This window comes from Patagioenas fasciata, chromosome 17, assembly GCF_037038585.1.
Source record: "Patagioenas fasciata isolate bPatFas1 chromosome 17, bPatFas1.hap1, whole genome shotgun sequence".
NCBI lineage: Eukaryota > Metazoa > Chordata > Aves > Columbiformes > Columbidae > Patagioenas > Patagioenas fasciata.
The window spans coordinates 12,793,433-12,814,711 of record NC_092536.1 but is presented as its reverse complement, the minus strand read 5'-3'; the positions used below and the strand labels follow the sequence as shown (position 1 = coordinate 12,814,711).

General features: G+C 52.5%; 1 protein-coding gene across 2 annotated transcripts; it reads left to right on the top strand.

Moving 5' to 3' along the window:
• The first annotated feature begins 538 nt into the window (after positions 1–538).
• On the top strand, positions 539–20,625 carry LOC136109105 (acyl-CoA dehydrogenase family member 11-like). 2 transcript variants are annotated; one of them, XM_065851506.2, is made up of 15 exons: positions 539–939; positions 4,224–4,456; positions 5,097–5,196; positions 6,070–6,187; positions 7,038–7,180; positions 7,283–7,432; positions 7,961–8,055; positions 8,329–8,428; positions 11,076–11,216; positions 11,915–12,007; positions 12,394–12,501; positions 16,568–16,739; positions 17,598–17,664; positions 17,883–18,007; positions 19,536–20,625. In XM_065851506.2, the coding sequence occupies exons 1-15, from the start codon at positions 658–660 to the stop codon at positions 19,541–19,543; spliced, it is 1,935 nt and encodes a 644-aa protein (XP_065707578.1). In that variant the 5' UTR covers positions 539–657; the 3' UTR covers positions 19,544–20,625. The 2 variants fall into 2 exon arrangements, with proteins under 2 accessions (XP_065707578.1, XP_065707577.1); XM_065851505.2 differs by lacking the exon at positions 19,536–20,625 and adding an exon at positions 18,176–18,716.
• The last annotated feature ends 654 nt before the right edge of the window (positions 20,626–21,279 follow it).

The following is a 21,279-nucleotide window of genomic DNA, read 5'->3' as shown; positions in this document are numbered from 1 at the left end:
GTGCAGGTTTTGAATTACTCAGGCAGGAGACACATTCTCAGAACATTCTGGTACTTCCCTTGGGAAGCATCCCAGCTCAAAGGCACCAGGAAAGGGAGACTAAACATCCCCGCTCAAAGGCACCAGGGATTTGTAACAGGCAGATTATTTCGCAGCTGCTGTTACAACCCAGGCAGGGAGGATGAATTCTCTATTTCACCAGTACCTTATTTACACAATAACCTGCCTGAATTATTTTTTCCTATTTTCCAGCACTTTGTCATTCTTTAGATTAGGAAATGTATTTTTTCCCTTGTCTCTACCCTGTTACCATCCCAGGCAATTCAGGGGGACGCTGGTGCGAACAAGCCCTGGCTCCCCCAGCCTTGCGAATGTTGGTCGGACTGGTTACGAAGGTTTGCCCGGCTGCCAGGGGAGCGTTCTGAGCGCTTGTGTTTCTCCAGGCCGTTTTCTGATCTCTTTCCAAAAACCTTTTCCCTAGTTCCGTTGACAACAAGCTGCTGGAAAGCCCCTCCCAGAGGGAGGGGAGAAGACATAATTGATTTTTCAAGAACAGCGTCACAACATTAAACCAAAAGAGGATTTGTGCCGCTGTCAACCCGGGAAGGGTCTGGGGGTGCGAGCTGCCGTGTGGCACGCCGGGGGCTTTGCAGGATCATGTTTCCCCGTCGCTTGCCTTGGTGGGGACCCAGCGCTACCTGCAAGCCCTGGCAGCTGCGGCGCTGCGGGGAGAGGTGCCGAGCGCCCAGAGGAGTCAACACGACCGCGGGGCAGGGGCAACAGGTCGGCATGTGGGAGAAACCACGGTTAGAAGAGCCAAAAACGCCCCTTGCAAGGAGGGAAACTGAGCCTCTCTTCCAAGAGCAGCCTGAGATTGGGAACCAGTATTTGGAAGACGCTTTGCTCCGGAATTACTTGAAAACGCACCTTCCTCCCCAGGTCTGACGTGCATGTTTGTGTTTCTGTGTGTACACGCAATTCCGGCTAGGTCACTGTTTAACGCTGTGGATTGAACATTTATCTCAGCCCTTTTGTGCCTTCGAACGCTTAATTCGGGGGAATTTATCAACATTCTTTGAAATTTGTTGTCTTTGAAACAGTGCAGGGGTGAAAAATGCTGCCAGGACAGAAACAGAAACAGAAATTGCTCGGTGGACTTTGGGGACTGATCTGGGTGTTGCAACAAGAGGGTTGTTTTGGGATTGTCAATGTGGGTGCTTGTTGCTACCTAGAGTAAGAAATTTCAGAAAAATGGAGAAAACTAAGGTCCCTGCCTGGGGAAGGGGGGTTTTAAGGAAATTCCTTTCTGAGGGAACGGGGCTGTTTTCAGCTGAATGCTCAAGAGGATGCAAAGGCCTGCTGGGGTTTGCGTGTTCTCAGCACGGGTCATTGGCTTTTCTGCGTTGGTTGTCTGAGGGTGAAGGTTCTGCACAGAATCGGGTGCAGAAAGGCGGGGGGGGACGCTGAGCTGTGCATCTCTGCTCTGTGAGGTCTGGCCCTACAGGAACTTCTGGGAGGCAGCAGCTCATCTCACCGTCATCTGCTGTCACCCCAAGGACCGCAACACATCCCAGCTTTTCAAGGACCGGGTCTCACAGGGTGACCTCTCTCCGTGATTTATTCCACAAGTCATGTAATGATCTGCAAAACATGAGCGGAGGGGCAAAACGTGGCTCTCAGTGACACTCTTCCTGCCACTGCTGGGTCACCAAGTCTGTGAGCCCTTGCAGACAGGGGGTAGTAAGTAGTAAGAGCGTTGCAAGCTTGCTTTTGGCACAGCTGTCCTGAAAGGCAAGAATGCCGCCTCTCAAAGCAGCGCTGCGGCCTTCTTGCCGGAAGAGAAGCTGGGGAAAAGGATCATGTGTTTGTGCAGCCATGAAGATCTTGCTCCTCATCTGCACCTTTGGAAGATGCGTGCGTCAGATGTCCGGAAGAATAAAAGGATCGGTGATGTCTTTCGCCAAGGTTGAGAGCTGCTCTCCGATCCTTCCCCAAAGAGTCAAAGCGGCTGCAAAATCTGCTGGAGAATCAGCGGTGTCTGTGTTACGTTTCTGTGCGCGGTCCCAGCGGGGCAGTGTTGCCTTGGCGCTGGAAGGAGAGCCCAGCGCTCCCTGCGCCCGCTGCTCGGCCTGTGAACACCGGCCTGTCCAGGAGAGCGGCCACGGATGGTGTTTCTGTGTCCCGCTGAAGCAGACGCCGCGCTGGGGGTGCATTCCCGCTGTGCTAATCACCTGTGTTCAGTGGTGACACAAACGTTTTCCTGGAATAGGGCAAAAGATTTCTGTGTTTGAAAGTGATTTCTGGAGAACACAGCAGAAATCACCTGCTCTTTCTGGGCACTCTGGAGAGATATCTGTTGGTCTTTGATCCCCCTGTAAACATGTCCTTTAAGATAAAGGATCATCTGTTTGCACTCTTAATGTGCAGTTTGTCCCTGGGACATCAAAGGAGATGAGGTGGAGGAGACAGATGCTGTTGGGTGGTGGTGTGAACCCTGATGGCTCACAGGTGCCCCCTCTACATCCCTATCTGTGTTTTTTGGAGCACCCAGGTGTGTTACGTTCAGCAGTCACAGATGTAGGAGCTCTGATTTTGTTCTTTGGAAATAAACCCCTCCACGTGGGTAACACGGTGGTTTATAAGGGTCTTTGTGGTCAGGGCATGAGCTCAGAGAGGGTAGCTGGGATTTTCTAGAAAATGTGGATGAGGTGAAGGGACGGTTGTAGTTTGAGTTCACTGTGGTGTGCTGGCCAAGAGACTTGTGGTAGACTCATATTCTTCTGCCCTCAAGAAACTACCAGGTAAACAGTTGAAAGATTCTTGTGCTTTAGAGATCAGCAAAGTCCATTAACCTTGAATTCTTAGGTTAAACCTCTAAAACAACCTTCAAATTGTTGTCGAGATACAATAAGCTTTGGCGGCGCACACCTGCCCCAGCCGAGCTCCACCATGAGCAAACAGGAGTGCGGTGTGAGCTGTACCGGCTGGCAGGGCTCTCATGCATGGTTTTGGCTTGTTTTGTGATTTTTCACACTATTTCCCCGTTCACCTGAAGGAAAATGGGCTGGTGTGAGGATGGAGACTTCCAGAGCATGAAGCGGAGAGCGTGTGTTGGATCCTCATTACACCTGCTGAACGGCAGAGCCACGAGAGGATCAGTCACAGGGGATGTCGTGTAATGAAAAGTCAATACAGGGGAGGCACGAACGGAAGAAGCGGTGTTTGTATTTCATCAACAGCAAATTACTGCGTTTTATAATTGCACCATTTTGGGTGCAGCAAATACAGCATTCATCTCCATGATTGTTTTATCGGGGAAATGAGCATCTCTTGAGTGGGTAAAGAACTCTAATGGGAGCCCGGGTGCTTCTGTGACCCTCATTGCAGTCTTGGATGTATTTAAGCTAATGACAGCCCAACAATGCTAGAGGTTGGTACCACCTGGCTCAATTTTAATCATCTGTAAGTCAGGTTATCAGAGTCTAAGGCAACTTCACTGGGCTTTGGCCACAGGGAAGAGGACTTGCAGGAGGTAATTCCTGTCACCTTAAACGGGTATCTGAGAGGGCTTGCTCCTCTGGGGGCCCAGTTACCCCCATTAGCTACAGACAGACCATCCCGTCCAAGTCTGCCCAGCCTGGCGGAGAGGAGGGCACCAGAATCCTTATGCAGGGCCTTTCGGAAGCTGGATGCAGGTTGGAAATTTGAATCTGGACACCCTGGGTGCCAGGCTGAAGCTCAAATGATTGCGCCATCCCTACTTTTCTGACCTGATAGGTAAGTGCTGAGCCCAGTGGATGTTTTCCTGCATACACGCAGGCTTTCTGGTTCTGGCAGCTCTTCCCCTGGCATTCTTCTCCAGCAGTAAATCACGGAGCGGCTGAGGTTGGAAGGACCCCTGGAGATTGTCTGGTCCATCCCCCCCTGCTCATGTCCATCTGTGCAATTCTCAGCCCTGATACAAAAGCTCTTCTGTCTTTTGTAAAATTCAGAGATGCTGCCAAAAGGAACTTGAAAATACTATTTAGGAAAAAAAAAGTGACAGCTGAGCACAGCTGTGCCAGCAGAGGCTGAGACAAGCTGTCCTGCCACGTTGTGGAACACACGGAAGGGCCAGGTGGCAAGAGACCACCAGCGCTGTGGGACAATATGGTCCGTCCTTTGTCTTTCCAGGCTCCTCGCCTTCCAGGGCCGTGCTGAAGGCTCTTGCTGTTGCTTCACAGGTCCTGCAGGAGGTGAACCAGGACTTGGAGAGATTTGGAAACCGCCTGCTCACCAAGATCCAACCTCTGGCGTGGGAATGCGAGTGGAACCCCCCCGTGTTTCGGCCGTACGATGCCTGGGGGCAGCGGGTCGATCGCATCATCACCTGCTCAGCCTGGAGGAGGATGAAGGAGATCGCAGCAGAAGAGGGGCTGATTGCTGAGGCCTACGAGAGAAGATACTCCAACTGGAGGTAACTGGGGGAGAATGGGAATGACTTGGGGCCTTCCTGTTTATTCTTATCAGGCGTATTCAGCATCTTGTGGGACTGAACTTCGTGTTGTATAATGGGTAACAGATGATGCATGGACTAAGCACAGCTACTGCTGTACCGACCGGCAGTGTCTGGCCGCTGTGATGTTCCATGTCAGCGATGATAAGCTGTGACTAATGGCCTACAGCTGATCATAATGTTCTTTGAAGTCACCTTCCTGATTCTGGGGCCTCACAGTTCCCTGCACTGCTCCACCTTTACAGGCGTTATCTGTAACACAGCTGAAGGGCTGTGATTTTACTTGCAGTTTTATCGGATTCCAGCCTCTGGAGACAGACCCACAGTTCATATTTTTTAAAGCTGCGCCTGATGTGCACCAGCTGCGGGCAGTGCCTTCCACCCAGCCTCGTGCTGGCAGCCCTGTGGGACCGAGAAACTGCTGCTCCTCTTCTCTCTTCCTGGCAGAAAAGAGTTTTTGCCCTCTCCGAAATGAGCGGTCTGATTCTCACCTGCTTTGGCTGTATTTTGTTCCTCTCTCCCTACTCAGGGTGTTTTACCCTCCTGCTGTTGAACTGCTGCACAACCTGTTTTCACTCTCTTTTGGTTTTTTTCTTCCTAGCCGAATGTATCAGGCTGTCAAACTGTACCTATTTTCAAGCTCTTCTGGAGGTTTCAACTGTCCGCTGGCCATGACTGATGGGGCAGCCAAAGTCATTGAGGTAGGAGCTCAGTGGTCCCTGGGGCACAGTGCCATCCTGGCAGCGCTGCCGAGGGGCTGGCGCGAGGGGCGCTGATCTGACCCTGGGCACAGCCCTTCCCTGCTCTGCAACTCAGCTCCACCGCCCGCTGCCTTTCTCCTTTAGTTACAAAGCGAGCTTTTATGTTCACTTACAACACTGTGGACAATAAGGACTTTGAAACCTGCGCCACTGCAGGTAGTTAGAAAGGTGTCCTGTGTGTTTTTACTAGGAGATAGTTTGTTTTCCTGTTCCTTGTGTAGAGTGGCAGTTAAATGTGTTGGGCCAGACCCATACTTGATGTAAATTAACCAAGCTAGCAACACTCTCCCTGTCTGACAATTTGCATCTTAGCAACACCCTTTGCACTATGTCACTGGCTATGCAAGGTGCAGAGAAAAGCTACCCCTGGCCATTTTGATACCATATAAGTGGTAAAGCTGAGCTTTGTGGTGCCTGAGGACGGAGTGAACGGCCTGTGTCAATCTGCCTCTTTCCTGCAGCTCCGTGGTGCTGGTGACATCCCACACACATGAGTGTATGCCAGTATCCTGGCACGCTTGCTGTTTTGAAAGCTCTCTGACCAGATGTCTAGCGGTGCAGAAACTCGAGGGGGGTGAGGCTGCTCAGCACCCCCTTTTGTGTCCCGAGTCTGTGCCTTCTGTCTGCACCGTGCTGCAGGAGCCGGGCAGTGTCAGACTCAACAGTACGTGCAGATGCAGGACACTCAGTGCCCCGCTCGCCTGCTTGCAAACCATCCCTTCTGAGCCTACAACACCCCAGTGTTAGCTACGGCAGCTGTCTGATTTCATCTGCTACATTATGATCATCTTAATTTCTTTTCCCTCCCCACAGTCACTAGGTGTTCCTGGATCTCTGAAAAATGCTTTTGACCATCTGACATCCCGAGACCCCAAAAAGTTCTGGACCTCTGGCCAGTGGATGACGGAGCGCAGGGGCGGCTCTGATGTGGGTACGTGTTCCGAGGTGGGAAGTGGCCGCTGCAGCAGCTGGACGTGTTAGCGAGAGCTGAGAAAATGAAGGGTGGGAGTCACTTCCAAAGCCAAGTAGCTGGTTTAGGAAACTTCAGCAGACATCATCCAAGTCCTCTGCATTGCTCTGCTTTTAACCAGCAAAAGGCCCGGTGTCTGTCCTCTGGTGCATGCTGTACACGCAGGCGGGTGCAGAGCTGTGCTCCTCGCACAGATAACACACTGATATCTAGCTTGTTCATCTGAACCTTGAGCGTGACAGTCAGACCCATCCTAGCTGAGACTGAGAAACGTTCCTGGCCTTCAACTTTTATTCCTTGGCTAACAATAGTAATAACATGGTGGGCCAGGAAACCTCAGAGCTCCACTGTGGGGACAGAAATGTGGAAGGGGAGTCAGCTGCAGCTGCTGAAGCTGCAGTTGATTTCCTGGTGGAAGAAGCGCAAGGGTCAGCTGTGGAGCGAAAGACACACGTCGCTGCAGGACTCCTGATTCCGCAGCACCCTCTGTTCTTGGCAGTGGTAGCTGCTAAAGAAATGGAGGCACTGGATTATACACCGAGGTTCGTTCTGCTTACAAAGCGCTGCCATTACCAGCTGTTAGTCTGGAGCGACTGCTGGAAAGGCTCGCAGTTAAACAATGAATTTCCTTTCTAGTACTTAACTCTGGCTGCATTTCTTACCTAGGGTCAACGAAGGAGATTAGCAGCTAAGCCGTACTCTATCTTGATAGCAAGGGGGACTTAAAAGAGCTGCTGCTTAAACCATAAAATCAGCATTGATTGATACAGAAGGTCCCATAAAGCCAAGATGATCTTGTCCTTTCACGCAGCTAACGGCACCGAGACAGTGGCCAGAAAGCAGCCAGATGGCACTTACCGTCTCTATGGTTTTAAATGGTTTACATCAGCTGCTGACTCCGACATGGCATTAACCTTGGCCAGGGTAGTGGATGCCGAAGGATGTGTAAAACAGGTCAGTTTGACAAGGGAAGCAGGTGAAAGAGCAGGGGCATTCCTTTACTTCCAAGTTTCATTGTCATGAAGTTTTCTTTCCACGCCTTTTTAATGGCCACAGGGTTCCAGCGGCCTGTCCCTGTTCTTCCTGAAGGTCCGAGATGAGGAGGGGAAGCTGAACAACATCCAAGTGCAAAGGCTGAAAGACAAGTTGGGCACACGGCAGATGGCAACAGGGGAGCTGTGGCTCAATGGAGCTGAAGCACAGCTCGTACGTAAGGCTTCACTGTTGGCTTGGGAATGGGGTGGTTTGGCACCGTGCACCAAGCGTGGGGGTTTTGGCAGTGATGTCAACTTGAAGAAATTCTTGTCTTCCACCTGTGTGGCTGCCTGTTTACTCCGCAGAACCCTTCACCAGTGGGGCTGTGTGGGGGACAGAGCTGAGAAGAACTCAGGAAAAACAGAAGGAAAAAAGAAAAGTCAGTTTAGGCTGGTCCTTTCCCTAATGCAGCTGCACTGACCCAGCTGAGGGACAGTTCTGTGTGGCGTGCAGGTAGGAACAAGCAGCAGGGACCAGAACTGATCATGCTGACATGGACTTCAAAGCCACCTCTCTGGTTGTGCCACAGACTTGGCTGAGCCAGCCCTATTTTAGAGCAAGCTGAGCTTTGTGGTGCCCGAGGACGGAGTGAACGGCCTGTGTCAATCTGCCTGGTGACACAGCTTTCACTTAGATACGTGTCGGTGTCCGAGGCTGTGCGAAAGGTTTATGTCAGCCATTGTTCCTTGATGCTTTCAGATCTCCGCAGAAGGTCGTGGAGTGGCCTCCATCTCCAACATGCTGAACATAACACGAATCCACAATGTCATTGCCGCTGTAGCTTCCATGAGAAGGTGAAGGCCACATGGGTCGCCGCAGAGCTGAAGGAGCAGCATCCTGGGACAGGGGGCTTTGCGATGCTCAGCACTGCAGCCCATCAGTCCTGAGGCCTTTGCAGGCACTGGGCTGGAATCCAGCGGTGCTGGAGAAGATTGGCCCGTGGGCGGGTGACCTGGGCTGCTGTGCTGCAGCCGGGCTGGGTTCTGCCAGCGGGGCTGGCTGGAAGGGAAAGTTCAGAAGTGGAAGGTTGCTGGTCTAACTCCTTTCCCTGGCTGTATTCTCTCTAGGATGATGAATCTGAGCAGGGAGTATGCCCGTCGGCGGGTTGCCTTTGGGAAGCTCCTCAAGGACCATCCGCTCCACGTGCAGACGATGGCCCGGATGGAGGTGAGGCTGCGGGAGCTGAATCTGTTGGCCAGGGAAGAGGGCAGAGATCCTCTGCTGCTAATGTGCTCAGCCAGATGGAGAAGGCTGTTCCTGCTACACTGAGATGTGTGCAGCGAGGGAATTGCTGTATTCTTGTGGGGTTTGATCTGGTGATAGATCCAGCTTCTCCACCGGACTTCAGGTTATCCTAAATAATGATTACTTGGGAGCTATTCTGAGAGGAGCACCAAGGTTCATGTGTGCACCTACTATGGTGTGCCGTGAAGTTGGTCGTGGCATCAGAGTCCAAGCATGACAGCACAGGCTCCTAAACTGTCACAGGCTCTTGTCCAAAACTGATACCGACTCATCCAGCTTCCCTGATAGCCAAGGCACCAGGGGATGGGCTGGTCCCACTGTTCCCAGAGGGCTTGAAGAATTCCTGAGGAGTCACCATATACTTTAGCGTCTGAGACAAGTTTGTCTTCACCGTGTTCTGCACAGTGCTCATCACCACGTGACACTGAGCTTGGGTACAGCCTCCAGGTGTGAATGTCACAAACGGTGAGAGAGAGAGCAGCAAAAATGGGCACTCTGGCTTTGGGAGGAATTCCACACGTGAGCTGTCGTTCACTGCAAATGTCTCACAGCTTTGCCCCAACACTGAGCTGTGGCAGCTCACTACATTCCCACCCCTGCTGAAACTTCAAAAAGATGGCACACAGTTCTCCTCTTACCCATCCACCATTCTTTTCTTAAGTGGTGTAACACCAATGCTCACCTTGGGGCTGCAATAGGTTCATGCAAGTTTTTAAAGCAGTATTTAAAAATCCTCTTGAGAGGTGGGAGAGAGGGAAAGTGGTCAGCATTTGTCAAACATGATTTAAAACCCCAGCATCTCTTAGCCTGTGGCCAGAACTCCACCTCTGAAAGAAAGGCCAGATCTTCTCTTTTCCTACAGAGCTCCATGTCCCAGTGCTTCCCAAGTCACAGCCTGCCAGGGAAGCACACTGCCCAGCAAGAGATCTGTCAGGGACCTTGCATGTCCTGGTGCTCAGAGGTTGACCATCAGATGTGTGTTCTCCTGTCCTTGCAAAGGTTGTGGATTTGTGACCTGGATGCCCATGGCAGTGGTGGAGTCACCATCCCCGGAGGGTTGAACACACAAGATGAGGTTCTCAGGACATGGGGCAGTGCCAGGGTGGGGGAACGGTTGGACTCCATGAGCTTGAGGGGCTTTTCCAACCAAAGTCATTCTGTGATTCTATGCCTGATAGGAGCTTTGCTGAGGCTCCATGGAGACCCAATGAAATGGCCTTGTCCCTTGAGGAGGTGTGGTCTAGACAATAGAGTAGTGAGGTGGGTTGCAAACTGGCTTAAAGAGAGAAGCCAGAGAGTGGTGGTCAATGGTGCGGAGTCCAGTTGGAGGCCAGTATCTAGTGGAGTGCCTCAGGGGTCAGTACTGGGGCCAATATTATTCAATATATTCATTAATGATTTAGACGAGGGAATTGAGTGTACTATCGGCAAGTTTGCTGATGACACTAAGCTGGGAGGAGCGGCTGACACGCCAGAAGGCTGTGCTGCCATCCAGAGACCTGGACAGGCTGGAGAGTTGGGCAGGGGATAACCTGATGGAATTTAACAAGGGAAAGTGTAGAGTCCTGCATCTGGGCAGGAACAACCCCAGGTTCCAGTATAGGTTGGGGCATGACCTATTAGAGAGCAGTGTAGGGGAAAGGGACCTGGGGGTCCTGGGGACAGCAGGGTGACCATGAGCCAGCACTGGGCCCTTGTGGCCAGGAAGGCCAATGGCATCCTTGGGTGTATTACAAGGGGGGTGGTCAGTAGATGGAGAGAGGTCCTCCTGCCCCTCTGCTCTGCCCTGGTGAGACCCCATCTGGAATATTGTGTCCAGTTCGGGGCCCCTCAGTTCCAGAAGGACAGGGAACTGCTGGAGAGGGTCCAGCGTAGGGCAACAAAGATGATTAAGGGAGTGGAGCATCTCCCTTATGAAGAAAGGCTGAGGGAGCTGGGGCTCTTTAGTTTGGAGAAGAGGAGACTGAGGGGTGACCTTATTAATGTTTATAAATATATAAAGGGTGAGTGCCACGAGGATGGAGTCAGGCTCTTCTCAGTGGCAAACAATGATAGGACAAGGGGCAATGGGATCAAGCTGGAACACAAGAGGTTCCACTTAAATTTGAGAAAGAACTTCTTCTCAGTGAGGGTAACAGAGCACTGGAACAGGCTACCCAGGGAGGTTGTGGAGTCTCCTTCCCTGGAGACATTCAAAGCCCGCCTGGACACCTTCCTGTGCGACCTCACCTAGGCGTTCCTGCTCCAGCAGGGGGATTGGACTAGATGATCTTTTGAGGTCCCTTCCAATCCCAAACACACTGTGATACTGTGATACTTTCCCTGCACGAGACTGCAGTGTCCAGGAGTGGCAGCTCTAGACTACCCTTGTTATTTCATACGTGTTCCTTGGCCGTCAGTGTTCTTTGTCTCTGAAGCTGTGAGTCTGTACGGGCAGGGCTGGCGTGTGCCCAGGTCCGAGTACAGCGCATCCCTTTGGGACTGTCTCCTGACACCTCAGCAGGCCAGGCTGGAATTGGCCCAAGTCAAAGATCTTTGTCAGTGAAGCTCCTCACATCTCTGCTTGCAGGTGCAGACGCGAGGGGCTTTTCTTCTGCTTATGGAGATTGTTCGGCTGCTTGGACTTGTAGAAACCGACATGGCAAGTGAGGAAGACCAGCATCTCCTGAGGCTGCTCGTACCGGTCGCCAAACTATACACTGGGAAGCAGGTACGGAACAAAAGCAGTTTGATGAGCCGGGTGTGGGGCTGTGTGGCACGTTAGCAGAGCTGGAAAGAGAAGAGATTAACACAGCCAAGGGCAGTGACAGCAGGGGACACCGGTGCTCTGCCCCGAGGCTGGAGTCTGTGGGTCGGAGACTTGTCTCTGTGCTCTGGAGGGACCCGGCACAGCAGCCGGCTGATGGAGCAGACAGCGAGTGCTCTGTGAGGTGCTCCCTGTGCGCAGAGGAGCATGGCTGAGCTGGCCCGAGCTCCAGGTGGGACACTGAGCCACGGGAATATATTTCCTGTAGTTATGAATAAATAGAAGGTTGTTAATAGTTTAGCATTAGCCTTAACTTCAGGTTTGTCCCTCTTCTGATTGTCCTCGGTTTAAATACCCAGGAGCTTACACACCATAGGCAAGTAGAAGGTAAAGACTCCCCTGGACTAGAGCCACTTACTGCCGTGTACCAGGCAGACCACAGGTTCATCCTCACCTGGAGAGGACTGTGTCGAGACGGTCCCTCCCTGGATCTTCTCCCAAGGTCTGACTGCTCCTGCAGGTCCTCTCTCTGTGTTATTCAGTCCCTGGGCTGCTCCTCCTGCACGTAATGAGCAGCCTGCCTCTGCTACATGATGTGAGAGGTTTCTGGCCGCCCTTCCCGTTGTGCGATGCAGATCACGTCAGCTCTCTGTGTGTTGCAGGCTTCTGCTGTTGTTATTGAGGCAATGGAGAGCTTTGGAGGACAAGGTTACATGGAGGACACAGGCTTGCCGGTCGTCATCCGTGACACCCTGGTAAGAAAGCAGCAGGAGAAGCAGAACCAGCTCCTGTGTGTCACCCAGTCCCCTGCACAGTGCTCGGTGGTTGGCTGCTGAAGTCATGCACAAAGGACAACGCAGTCCTGCCCGGCCTGGCTTCTGCGTGGCAGCAATTCCCCAGTTTGCCTCCTGCTGAGCCCAGGCAGCACCAGGGGTTTGTTCTGGTGCTGGAGTTGTTTCTGAGCTCAGTAACAGAGCTGGGCCCTGGATCTCCTCACTCCTTGTCGCTTGTGGCGAGGAAGGAAATCTCTGGAGATTTCCTCGATATCCCATAGCGCTGTGCCATGTCAACGTTTCCTCACATTCCCCTTTCTTTATCACAGTCGCTCCAAAAGGCTCCTTCCTGCTCTTCCGCCCCACAGGTGCTGTCCATATGGGAGGGAACAACCAACGTCCTGTCACTGGACGTCCTGCGGTCCCTCACCAAGAGTCAGGGCCAGGCGCTGGCCGTGTTCTGCTCCGCGGTGCAGGTGAGCCCACATCAGAGGGGTCTATGCCATGAGACTGGGAGGGAATACTAGATTGAAAGCTTTAGACGAGTGTTCAGAAGGTGTCTCATAATTCTGCTTTTGAAATAGCACTTAGAAAAGCAGAATGCAAGACGTGTTCATTTTGGGATCCTTGTGTGCTGCGAAAAACGCAGGTACTTTCATCTCAGCGGTGAAGGGGTTTGTGTTGTCAGGGTTCCTCATGACAGCTACCAATATAAGTATAATTTTAATGTTGAAGAGTGACCTTCCTGAATCTAAATAATTTTCTTAACTGGAAAAACACCACAAGACTGAATATTAAACCTTCATTAGGGTATTATGACTTCCTATTTTTATTCCCACTGAAAAGATGGCAAGAACCAAAGGAATTCCGTTGCTGCCTCTTCAGATACGCCGTTCTGCGGCTCTACCCACAGGCAGCTCTTCTAAAGGTGCTCAGGTGGTTGTGGAGAGTTGCAAGCAGCCCAGAATTTCGTGAAGGTAAATGAGCATCATCTGGTTTGGTGTGTCCTGTGCAGGGACACAGGAACCAGCCTGCAGGGCAGCGTCGGTGTGTCGGAGCGTGTTCTCTCAGGGATTAGGTTATTAATCCAGATTACTCTCGTGTAGATACAGGGAGGGAATCCTGGGAATCTGCAGTGCTGGTTTTGACTCGGCGTAGCTTTCGCTTTCTCACCCAGGCCCCACCAGAAGGGAAATGTCTGGGTCACTGCACAAACACATCCAAGAGTCTGAGTATTTGTCACCAGTGGCTGCGCTTGGCAACTTGTGTTGCCTTTGAACCCCCACTCAGCTGCGTTCTGCCCAGAGCCCCCTCTGATCTCTGCAGACGGGTGTCTGCTTCCCATCACCTCCTACAGCTTCTCAGGAAGGAAAAACACCTTAAACAATTTGACTGCCAAACAAGAAAGCCAAATCTGCTCATGCAGGACTGAGCACACCTGCTAATTAGAAAGCAACTGGTCCAGCTTCTGATGAAAAGCGATTCAGTCTGATGCTGCAGGTAATGGAGGGGAGGAGCAGAGTGGGTGGCAGGCTCTAAAAATGACTTGGACAGAAGCCGGCCTCCACAAGCTCACAATTAACACTAATTTAATCAACTAACCCCCCCAAGGTGCCACCCTGCAGTCACTGAGCACCTCGCTGGTGCAGCCGAGGGGCCTCTTTGGCTTCTGAACGACTGGGTAATCGGAGCAGCATTAAATAACACAGCAACGTGATTCAGAGCAGCTACCTGCACAGCAGTACCACCACGGATTGAGATTTATTAATTAGCAAGCTCATCATTGCTCTTGCACTCCCCCAAATCCCGCTGTCTATGAGACTGGGAGGTGAACGAGCGAGCAGTGACTCTAAGTGTTTAAATTGCAGTGCGTGCCGTTGTGTTTGCTGTCCCTGTCGCGCTGAGGGTGCCGCTGTGCCCGTGGGGAGCAGTGGGGGCACCGGCTCTGGCTGCCCCCATCACACGTGGCAAATTTAACCTGGACGTTCTGTCCAGGCTTCTCCCGTTCGCCGCGGGCGGGCGCTGGGAAGGCAGACGCGAGGTTTTCCTGCAGCGCCTCTGCGGCACCGGGCTGGAACGCGCTGGCTTTCCGCACTGGAATCAAGTGATAAACCATCTCGCTTCTTGAGCTCCAGGTCTCCAAATGCTTTTGGTCGCTGGGAGTCTGCCTCATTTCAGACACCTTTCCCATCTAGCGAGGAAATAATTTATCCTGTCATAAAGGGCTTTTTACTGCTCCAGCCCATTTCCCTTTTATTGATGCGCACAAAACGCGTACCATTGATTTTAGGTTTGTCCATCGCGGTTCTCCTTGGGCAGGGTTTGTGCCTGGTGCCAGGCTTTTTGGAGAGAGCCGCAGTGGCGCTTTGTCAGCACCGCAGAGCGCTTCGTCCTCTGCAGGCCCTAGCTCAGGTAGGTCCCCCCACCCCACTGCTTTTGTCCCGTGTCCATCGCCTCTCGTGCTGGTGGGACACCCAGCGCTGATGGTGCTGTGATCCAGGAGCAGGACCCCAACGCCGTAGTTATCCTCAGGAAAAGGGAAATAGGGAGAACTTGCTCATCGTTGCTCAACTTGATGATGAACAGCTGAATTTTTTGGGTTCTTGCTCCAGAGGCAGGGTTGTTCTAAACCACTTTGTGTTAATAATCAGTCTGCAGAGTGGCAGGAGAACGCGTGGTGAGAAGAGCAAGGGGGAGAGAGCCCTGGAATGCAGCCCAGCCCTGCGGGGAGCTCAGGCTGAGGCTGCACGGGGACCGTCGGTTCATGTTATACTACACTTTTATTAGCTGGAATTTGGAGCCAGAGCACTGGGTGTACTTTAGAATTCAATTACAGTCTGAAAAGTGACTCTAAAATAGCACCGGGGAATTATTTGATTATTGCATTCTAGTCACTTCAGATTAAATTTGGTTCATCCCCGTACGGCTCTGCTCCTGAACGCCGGTCCTGCAGAGCTCGCAATCGACCGTCTCTTGCATCAATAAGGGCTGCAACTCCAACTGTAAATCAGACGTACAATCTAAGACACATGATAGTGTTTTCAGGTCCTTTTCAGACCATAACCACAATTTTAACACAGCAGGAAATAAATTGAGGTTATTAAAGTGCAGCTGTGGATTTACTTGATGCATTAATATGAGAGTTGTGCTTCTAGGCCTGTTTTGGATGTTCTCCCTGTTGCTGCATTTTTAAATACTCATTATTATTCTTGAAGTCAAAATCATTCTGACAGCTTGGGAGCTCGAGAGAGCAACAAACAAGCGGCATCTTAAAATTCCTCAGTAAAAAAATGAAGGAATCAGAAATACCGAAGCTCTAAGGCTCTTTTGGTGATCTCAGTAAATACTTGTACAGCCGGCACGGCGATGCCGTGTGCGTGTCCCTCCCCTCAGCTGCACCCACAGGAATGCATGGGAGAAACCAGGAGCTGCTCTGCCTGGAGCATCATCCCTGAGCATCATCCCTGAGCATCATCCCTGGAGCATCGTCCCTAGTGCAGCTGGGAACACGTTTGTGCCTTCACGGGGTTTGACCCACGTTAGCAACAAGCTTCCAGCTACTTGTAAAGCATGTCATTAGCATTCCATGGGCTTGGAGGGTTCTCTGGACTTTATCTTGGCGCCAGACCCGCTTGAATGACGATGTGTTCGTATTCGTAAAGCGTAAGCTGTGAGTACTTATGAACTGCCTTGCCTTAAGCACAGACCAGCATCCTTTGAGGATCGTGTTCTTCTTGCGCTAACAGCCAGCGAGCGCGGGGCGATGGGGAGGCAGGAGGTGTCGTGCACAGACGTGCTGCAGGAAACCAAACTGGGCTCAGCTGGTGCCCCCGGAGCCCTGCTGTGCAGATCAGCTGTGTTTTCAGGCACCAGCAGGAGGAACTGCGTGATCACTTGAGCCCCGAAAGCCTCAAAACCGTACAAAATTGGTTCTGCGCCGCAGATACTTAGAGGCTTTAGCTTCATAAATAACCTGCAGACGAGATTAATTAACAGAAAGCACCTCCTCCCTCCTGCTATGCTACTTTAAACGGTGCTGTGTTTTGCTTCTGTCCAAGGTAATCCTTCAGTTCTGCACACACAGGGTTGGATGTTGTAAGAGACGCTGCGGTCCTGGGGCCTTTCCCGCTGACACGACTTGCAGAGAAAAGCTCCTTTGAGTCTGTTTTCCTACCTGGACGCTGCTCTAGCATCCCTGTGGAAGTGAAAATATAAAACCAAGGATGTCAAGTAATTAGAAGCAGATACAGGTGTGCAATCAGAGAGAACTGGGGATGCGGTCTGGTCCCCACCTGCAGCTGGACAAGCAGCACAAGCCGCAATGCGCTGGGTCCGGCTCACAGGAATTCTCCATCCTTGGGACAAGGCTGCAAGTTCCCTTTTGGCAACCTCCCCTTTCCCGCTCCAGCTGCGCAAGTCACAGCTGCCTCGGTTTACGCTTCTTGTTAGTGATTGCTGGGTGTGCTCGGGATTTCACCAGCCCTGTTTCCTCATGGAAGGTAAATACGCTGTAATTTTTTCCTGTGATTGTTTTCTTTGCAGAAGAAACTGGAGCTGGCTGCGAGCACCGCGGAGCTGGGACCCGCCGTGAAGCAGATGCACGATGCCATCGGCCGGCTGGCGCAGTTCGTGCAGGGAGCTGGTTCCAAGGGGTCGGTGACCATGGAGCTGGCGGCAAGAGACTTCTCCTACAGCCTGGCCAGGATCTATGCAGGTACGGGGAAAGACACAAATGATGGATTTCAGACCGGGAATCATAGAATCATTGATGGGAAGAGGCCCTCAGGATCATCGAGTCCAACCGTTCCCCCACCCCTGGCACTGCCCCATGTCCTGAGAACCTCATGTCCGTCTGTCCAGCCCTCCAGGGATGGTGACTCCAGCACTGCCCTGGGCAGCCTGTTCCAATGCCCCACAGCCCTTTGGAGAAGAAATTGGTCCCCACATCCAACCTCAACCTCCCCTGGTGCAACTTGAGGCCGTTTCCTCTGCTCCTGGCGCTTGTTCCTGGGGAGCAGAGCCCGACCCCCCTGGCTCCAAGCTCCTTTCAGGCAGTTCAGAGATCAGAAGGTCTCCCCTCAGCTCCTGTTCTCCAGCTGAACCTCCCAGGTCCCTCAGGCGCTCCCATCACACTTGTGCTCCAGCCCCTCACCAGCTCTGTTCCCTTCTCTCAACTCTCTCTAGTGCCTCAACGTCCTTCTTATGACGAGGGACCCAAAACTGAACGCAATATTCAAGGTTTGGCCTCCCCAGTGCCGAGTACAGTGGCACAGTCACTTCCCCAGTCCTGCTGGCGACACTGTTCCTGGTACCAGCCAGGATGCTGGTGGCCTCTTGGCCACCTGGGCACACGCCGGCTCATGTTCAGCTGCTGTCACCAACACCCCCAGGGCCTTTTCCTTCCCACCCTGGGGCTAAAGATGGAATTTTAAAGCAAATGCAGCCCCCATCTTCCCTCAGAGCGAGGCAGCTCAGCTGGCGAGTGGCCACCAGGAACCACCACCCACTTTTCAGGAGCCTTTGCTGTTCTGGCTGGAGCCCGGGAATGCTGACGCCTCCTCCTCTTCCACAGGAGCTCTTCTAACAGAACACGCGGCTCGGTCCGGTGCTGCCTCCACAGACATCTCGGCTGCTCGGCGGTAAGAACAACCCCCCTCCTGCCCAAACCCATTTGGGTGATTTCTTGTGTTTCTGGTGCCGTGCAGCAGCTTTGCGCTGTCATGGTGAGACCCAAGCCCCATGCCATCCCAGGTGGTGACGAACCACATCCTGAGTGGGTTGCTTTGTGCTGCCCTGGCTGAAAGCAGCTCTGTCAGCATCACGGGGCCGTGACGAACCCTCGGCACCCTCCGTTCAGGTGGTGCAGCCGGGAGCTGTGCCCGGTGGCCGTGGAGCTGCGGAGCGGGAGCTACGAGGACGGGGCGGTGCTGGCGGACAGTGCGCTGGTGTTCGGGGACCCTGACCCGCCGCAGGGAGGAGAAGGTGGGTCGCAAGCCTAAAACATCCGCGTATTCCAGACGTGGTATGGACACTGCAGCGGGGGCCAGACCCAATCCTGCTGGAGTTCCCCCTGCTCCCGGCTGAAATCTGCTCCTTGTGCCCCCTGTGATCTCCAAACTCACTGAGGGTGCACTTGATCCCTTCATCCAGGTCACTGATAAAGAGATTAAACAGAACCGGCCCCAGTACTGATCCCTGGGGACACCACTCGTGAGCAGCCACCAACTGGATGTGGCTCCGTTCACCACAACTCTTTGGGCCCGGCCGTCCAGCCGGTTCTTTACCCATCGCAGATACACCGTCCAGCCCAGCCTGGGACACTGAAATCTCCTCACCACATTTTAGGCCAAGACTAAGTGCTCAAAGGCAGAGAAGGACTTCAAGAAGCAGCTCTTCAAGTGCCAAGTGCTGTTCTTTCTATAGAAAAAACTAACAAAAAATCAATCTGCAAATGGCTTGAAGTTAATTAAATACAGAAAAACACCGTTTTCCATGTTCACCCTCCCGCTTTCCAAGCAGGGGAGGCAGGGGCACGGCTTAGTCTGGCTTTTGGTTTTCCCTTTTACATTCTCCCTTGTCTCAAACGAGCTCAAGCTCTCAAACAAGGAGGAGGTGATTTTAATGACATCGAAACTGTACAAGTTTGGACTAAAATAAAAAAAGAATATTTTTCTTAATTTCTAATAAGAAAGCTTTTTGTATTCTCTGTGTCCTCCAGAACACGTGTTCATTCCTACGCGTGTCCTCATGCTGCTGCACTTTGTGTCGACGTCAATTCTGGCATCAATTTTAGACTGAAATGCAGCAATCCTCCCCCACAGCAAATGCCTGAATAGTCATTAAAAAGCTGCTAATAACAGAAGTAAAACAATCATAGAATGAAGTCAGTGGGAATCAAAGCGGAACTTCCCTCCAGTCGCACAAGCACCGTTTGCCCAGACCTGACCGAAGGGTTCGATCGTTTCCCCATCCCTGACGTGCAGTTCAGTGGATAAATAACATTTGGGCTTGAAAAATCTCGCGCATCACTGTGCGTGGTTGGTGTCAAAGGCCCTACAGGCGGCAAAGCGCCTGAACCTGGTGTGCTGTGTATAAATCAGGATGTGGCTCCAAAATCAGTGATGGCAGCAAAGTCCATCAATGGGGCTTTTAAATAATGGAATTATTCTTTCCTAATATATGAACTCTAATTTACCTAAAAACACACCCTGCGAACTGGGAGTCCTGCAGATGCACCGATACAGAAAACACAAGGGACTGTACAATTGTCACCGTGTAGGAAAATGACACATTTATTAAGCCCTAAATATTCACTGAGGCTACAGCAGAATGAATGCTGTTACAAACTGGTCAGCACGAGGGTCGAACGCCGTACGCTGCTGCTAAACCGCTCTCTGCTCCGACAGGTTCGCGTGTTTTAAAGCATTTAATGTTCTTGAAGTAATTATGCAAGGTAACAACATAACTATGGGCGATTGGTTTAAAAAAAAATGTATTATTTGTTAAATAGGAAGATAAAACTTTGGCAGCATTTTAAGAAGTTGGAAGTCTGAAGAATATGGAAAACTTGAATGCCGAAATGCAACGATCTGAGCTCCGATGTCAGAGGGGAAAACGGGATGGGAACCAGTGATTCCTCTGCTCAGGAACCAGCCCGTCAGTGTTACAGACAGACAGACAGACCCTGTACGACGCGGCTGTGTGGAAAGGTCACGGTTCTCTTCCTGCTCTAGTGCTGGTGGATCCTCTCCAGCAGAAACCGGAGCTGAGCTGTGACCAAAGCCCCGCGTGCTGAGTGGCCCTGGGGGTCGCGCGTCTGTCCCTGGGGAACCCCCCAGGATGGAGCTGCGTGAGCACAGGCTGCACCTCCCACCTTGCTCACAACCCAAAAAAGAGCCGCGGTTGCTGCTTTGCTTTTGAACCCAGCCAGGTAACTCCATGGAGCCGGTTCGAGATGCGGCAGTGGGATCCACCCAGGGAGGACGGTGTGGAACCTGCAGAGAACCCGCAGTTCCTGAGTGTTTCCTCCAGCACAGCCCAGTAAACACCAACTTTGACTCTGGACCCAGTATTCTCAAAACCTTGTGCTCAGTAATTCAGGATCTACTGGAGGGACAACTGCAGAATCACCACACAGTGTCTGCACAGCCCCATCTGTTATGGGCTCTGAGTCTGCTCAGCTCTCCTGCGTGTGGCCACTGCCCTTTGTGGCCGCCCAGCAGCTCCAAACCTCCCCCAGCACAGGCTCCGTCCCGCTGACAGCCCTTGGAGCAGCGCAGACGTTCCCCCTCCTGCCCCTTCCCCACCAAATATCGAGCTGTTGGTTGGGTTCACGTCCCTCACGCTGCCACCTCAACACCCCAGCCCTGTTGTTAAGCTGCGCTCAATTCACTGCTGTGGGATCAGCTGAACGACTCCTGTGCCACTGACCGGGAGAGGCTGCGCTGGGACTGTCCCATCTGGGGAGCAGGAGCCCTCGCTTCTCAAAGATTCTTGTTCCTCAGCCACCAAAACCATTTCACAGAATCCCAGAATGTGAGGGGTTGAAGGGCCCTGGAAAGCTCATCCAGTGCAATCCCCCATGGAGCAGGAACACCCAGCTGAGGTTCCACAGGAAGGTGTCCAGGCGGGTTTGAATGTCTGCAGAGAAGGAGACTCCACAACCTCCCTGGGCAGCCTGGGCCAGGCTCTGACACCCTCACCCCCAACAAGTTTCTTCTCACATTTAAGTGGAACCTCCTGTGTTCCAGTTTGCACCCATTGCCCCTTGTCCTGTCACTGGTTGTCACCCAGAAGAGCCTGGCTCCATCCTCCTGACACTGCCCCTTTCCATATTGATCCCCAGGAATGAGTCCCCCCTCAGTCTCCTCTCCTCCAGCTCCAGAGCCCCAGCTCCCTCAGCCTTTCCTCACACGGGAGATGCTCCACTCCCTTCAGCATCTTGGTGGCTGCGCTGGACTCTCTCCAGCAGTTCCCTGTCCTTCTGGAACGGAGGGGCCACAACTGGACACAAGATTCCAGCTGTGGTCTCCCCAGGGCAGAGCAGAGGGGCAGGAGAACCTCTCTGACCTACTGACCACCCCCTTCTAACCCACCCCAGGTACCATTGGCCTTCCTGGCCACAAGGGCCCAGTGCTGGCTCATGGTCACCCTGCTGTCCCCAGGACCCCCAGGTCCCTTTCCCCTACACTGCTCTCTAATAGCTCATTCCCCAACTCACACTGGAACCTGGGGTTGCTCCTGCCCAGATTCAA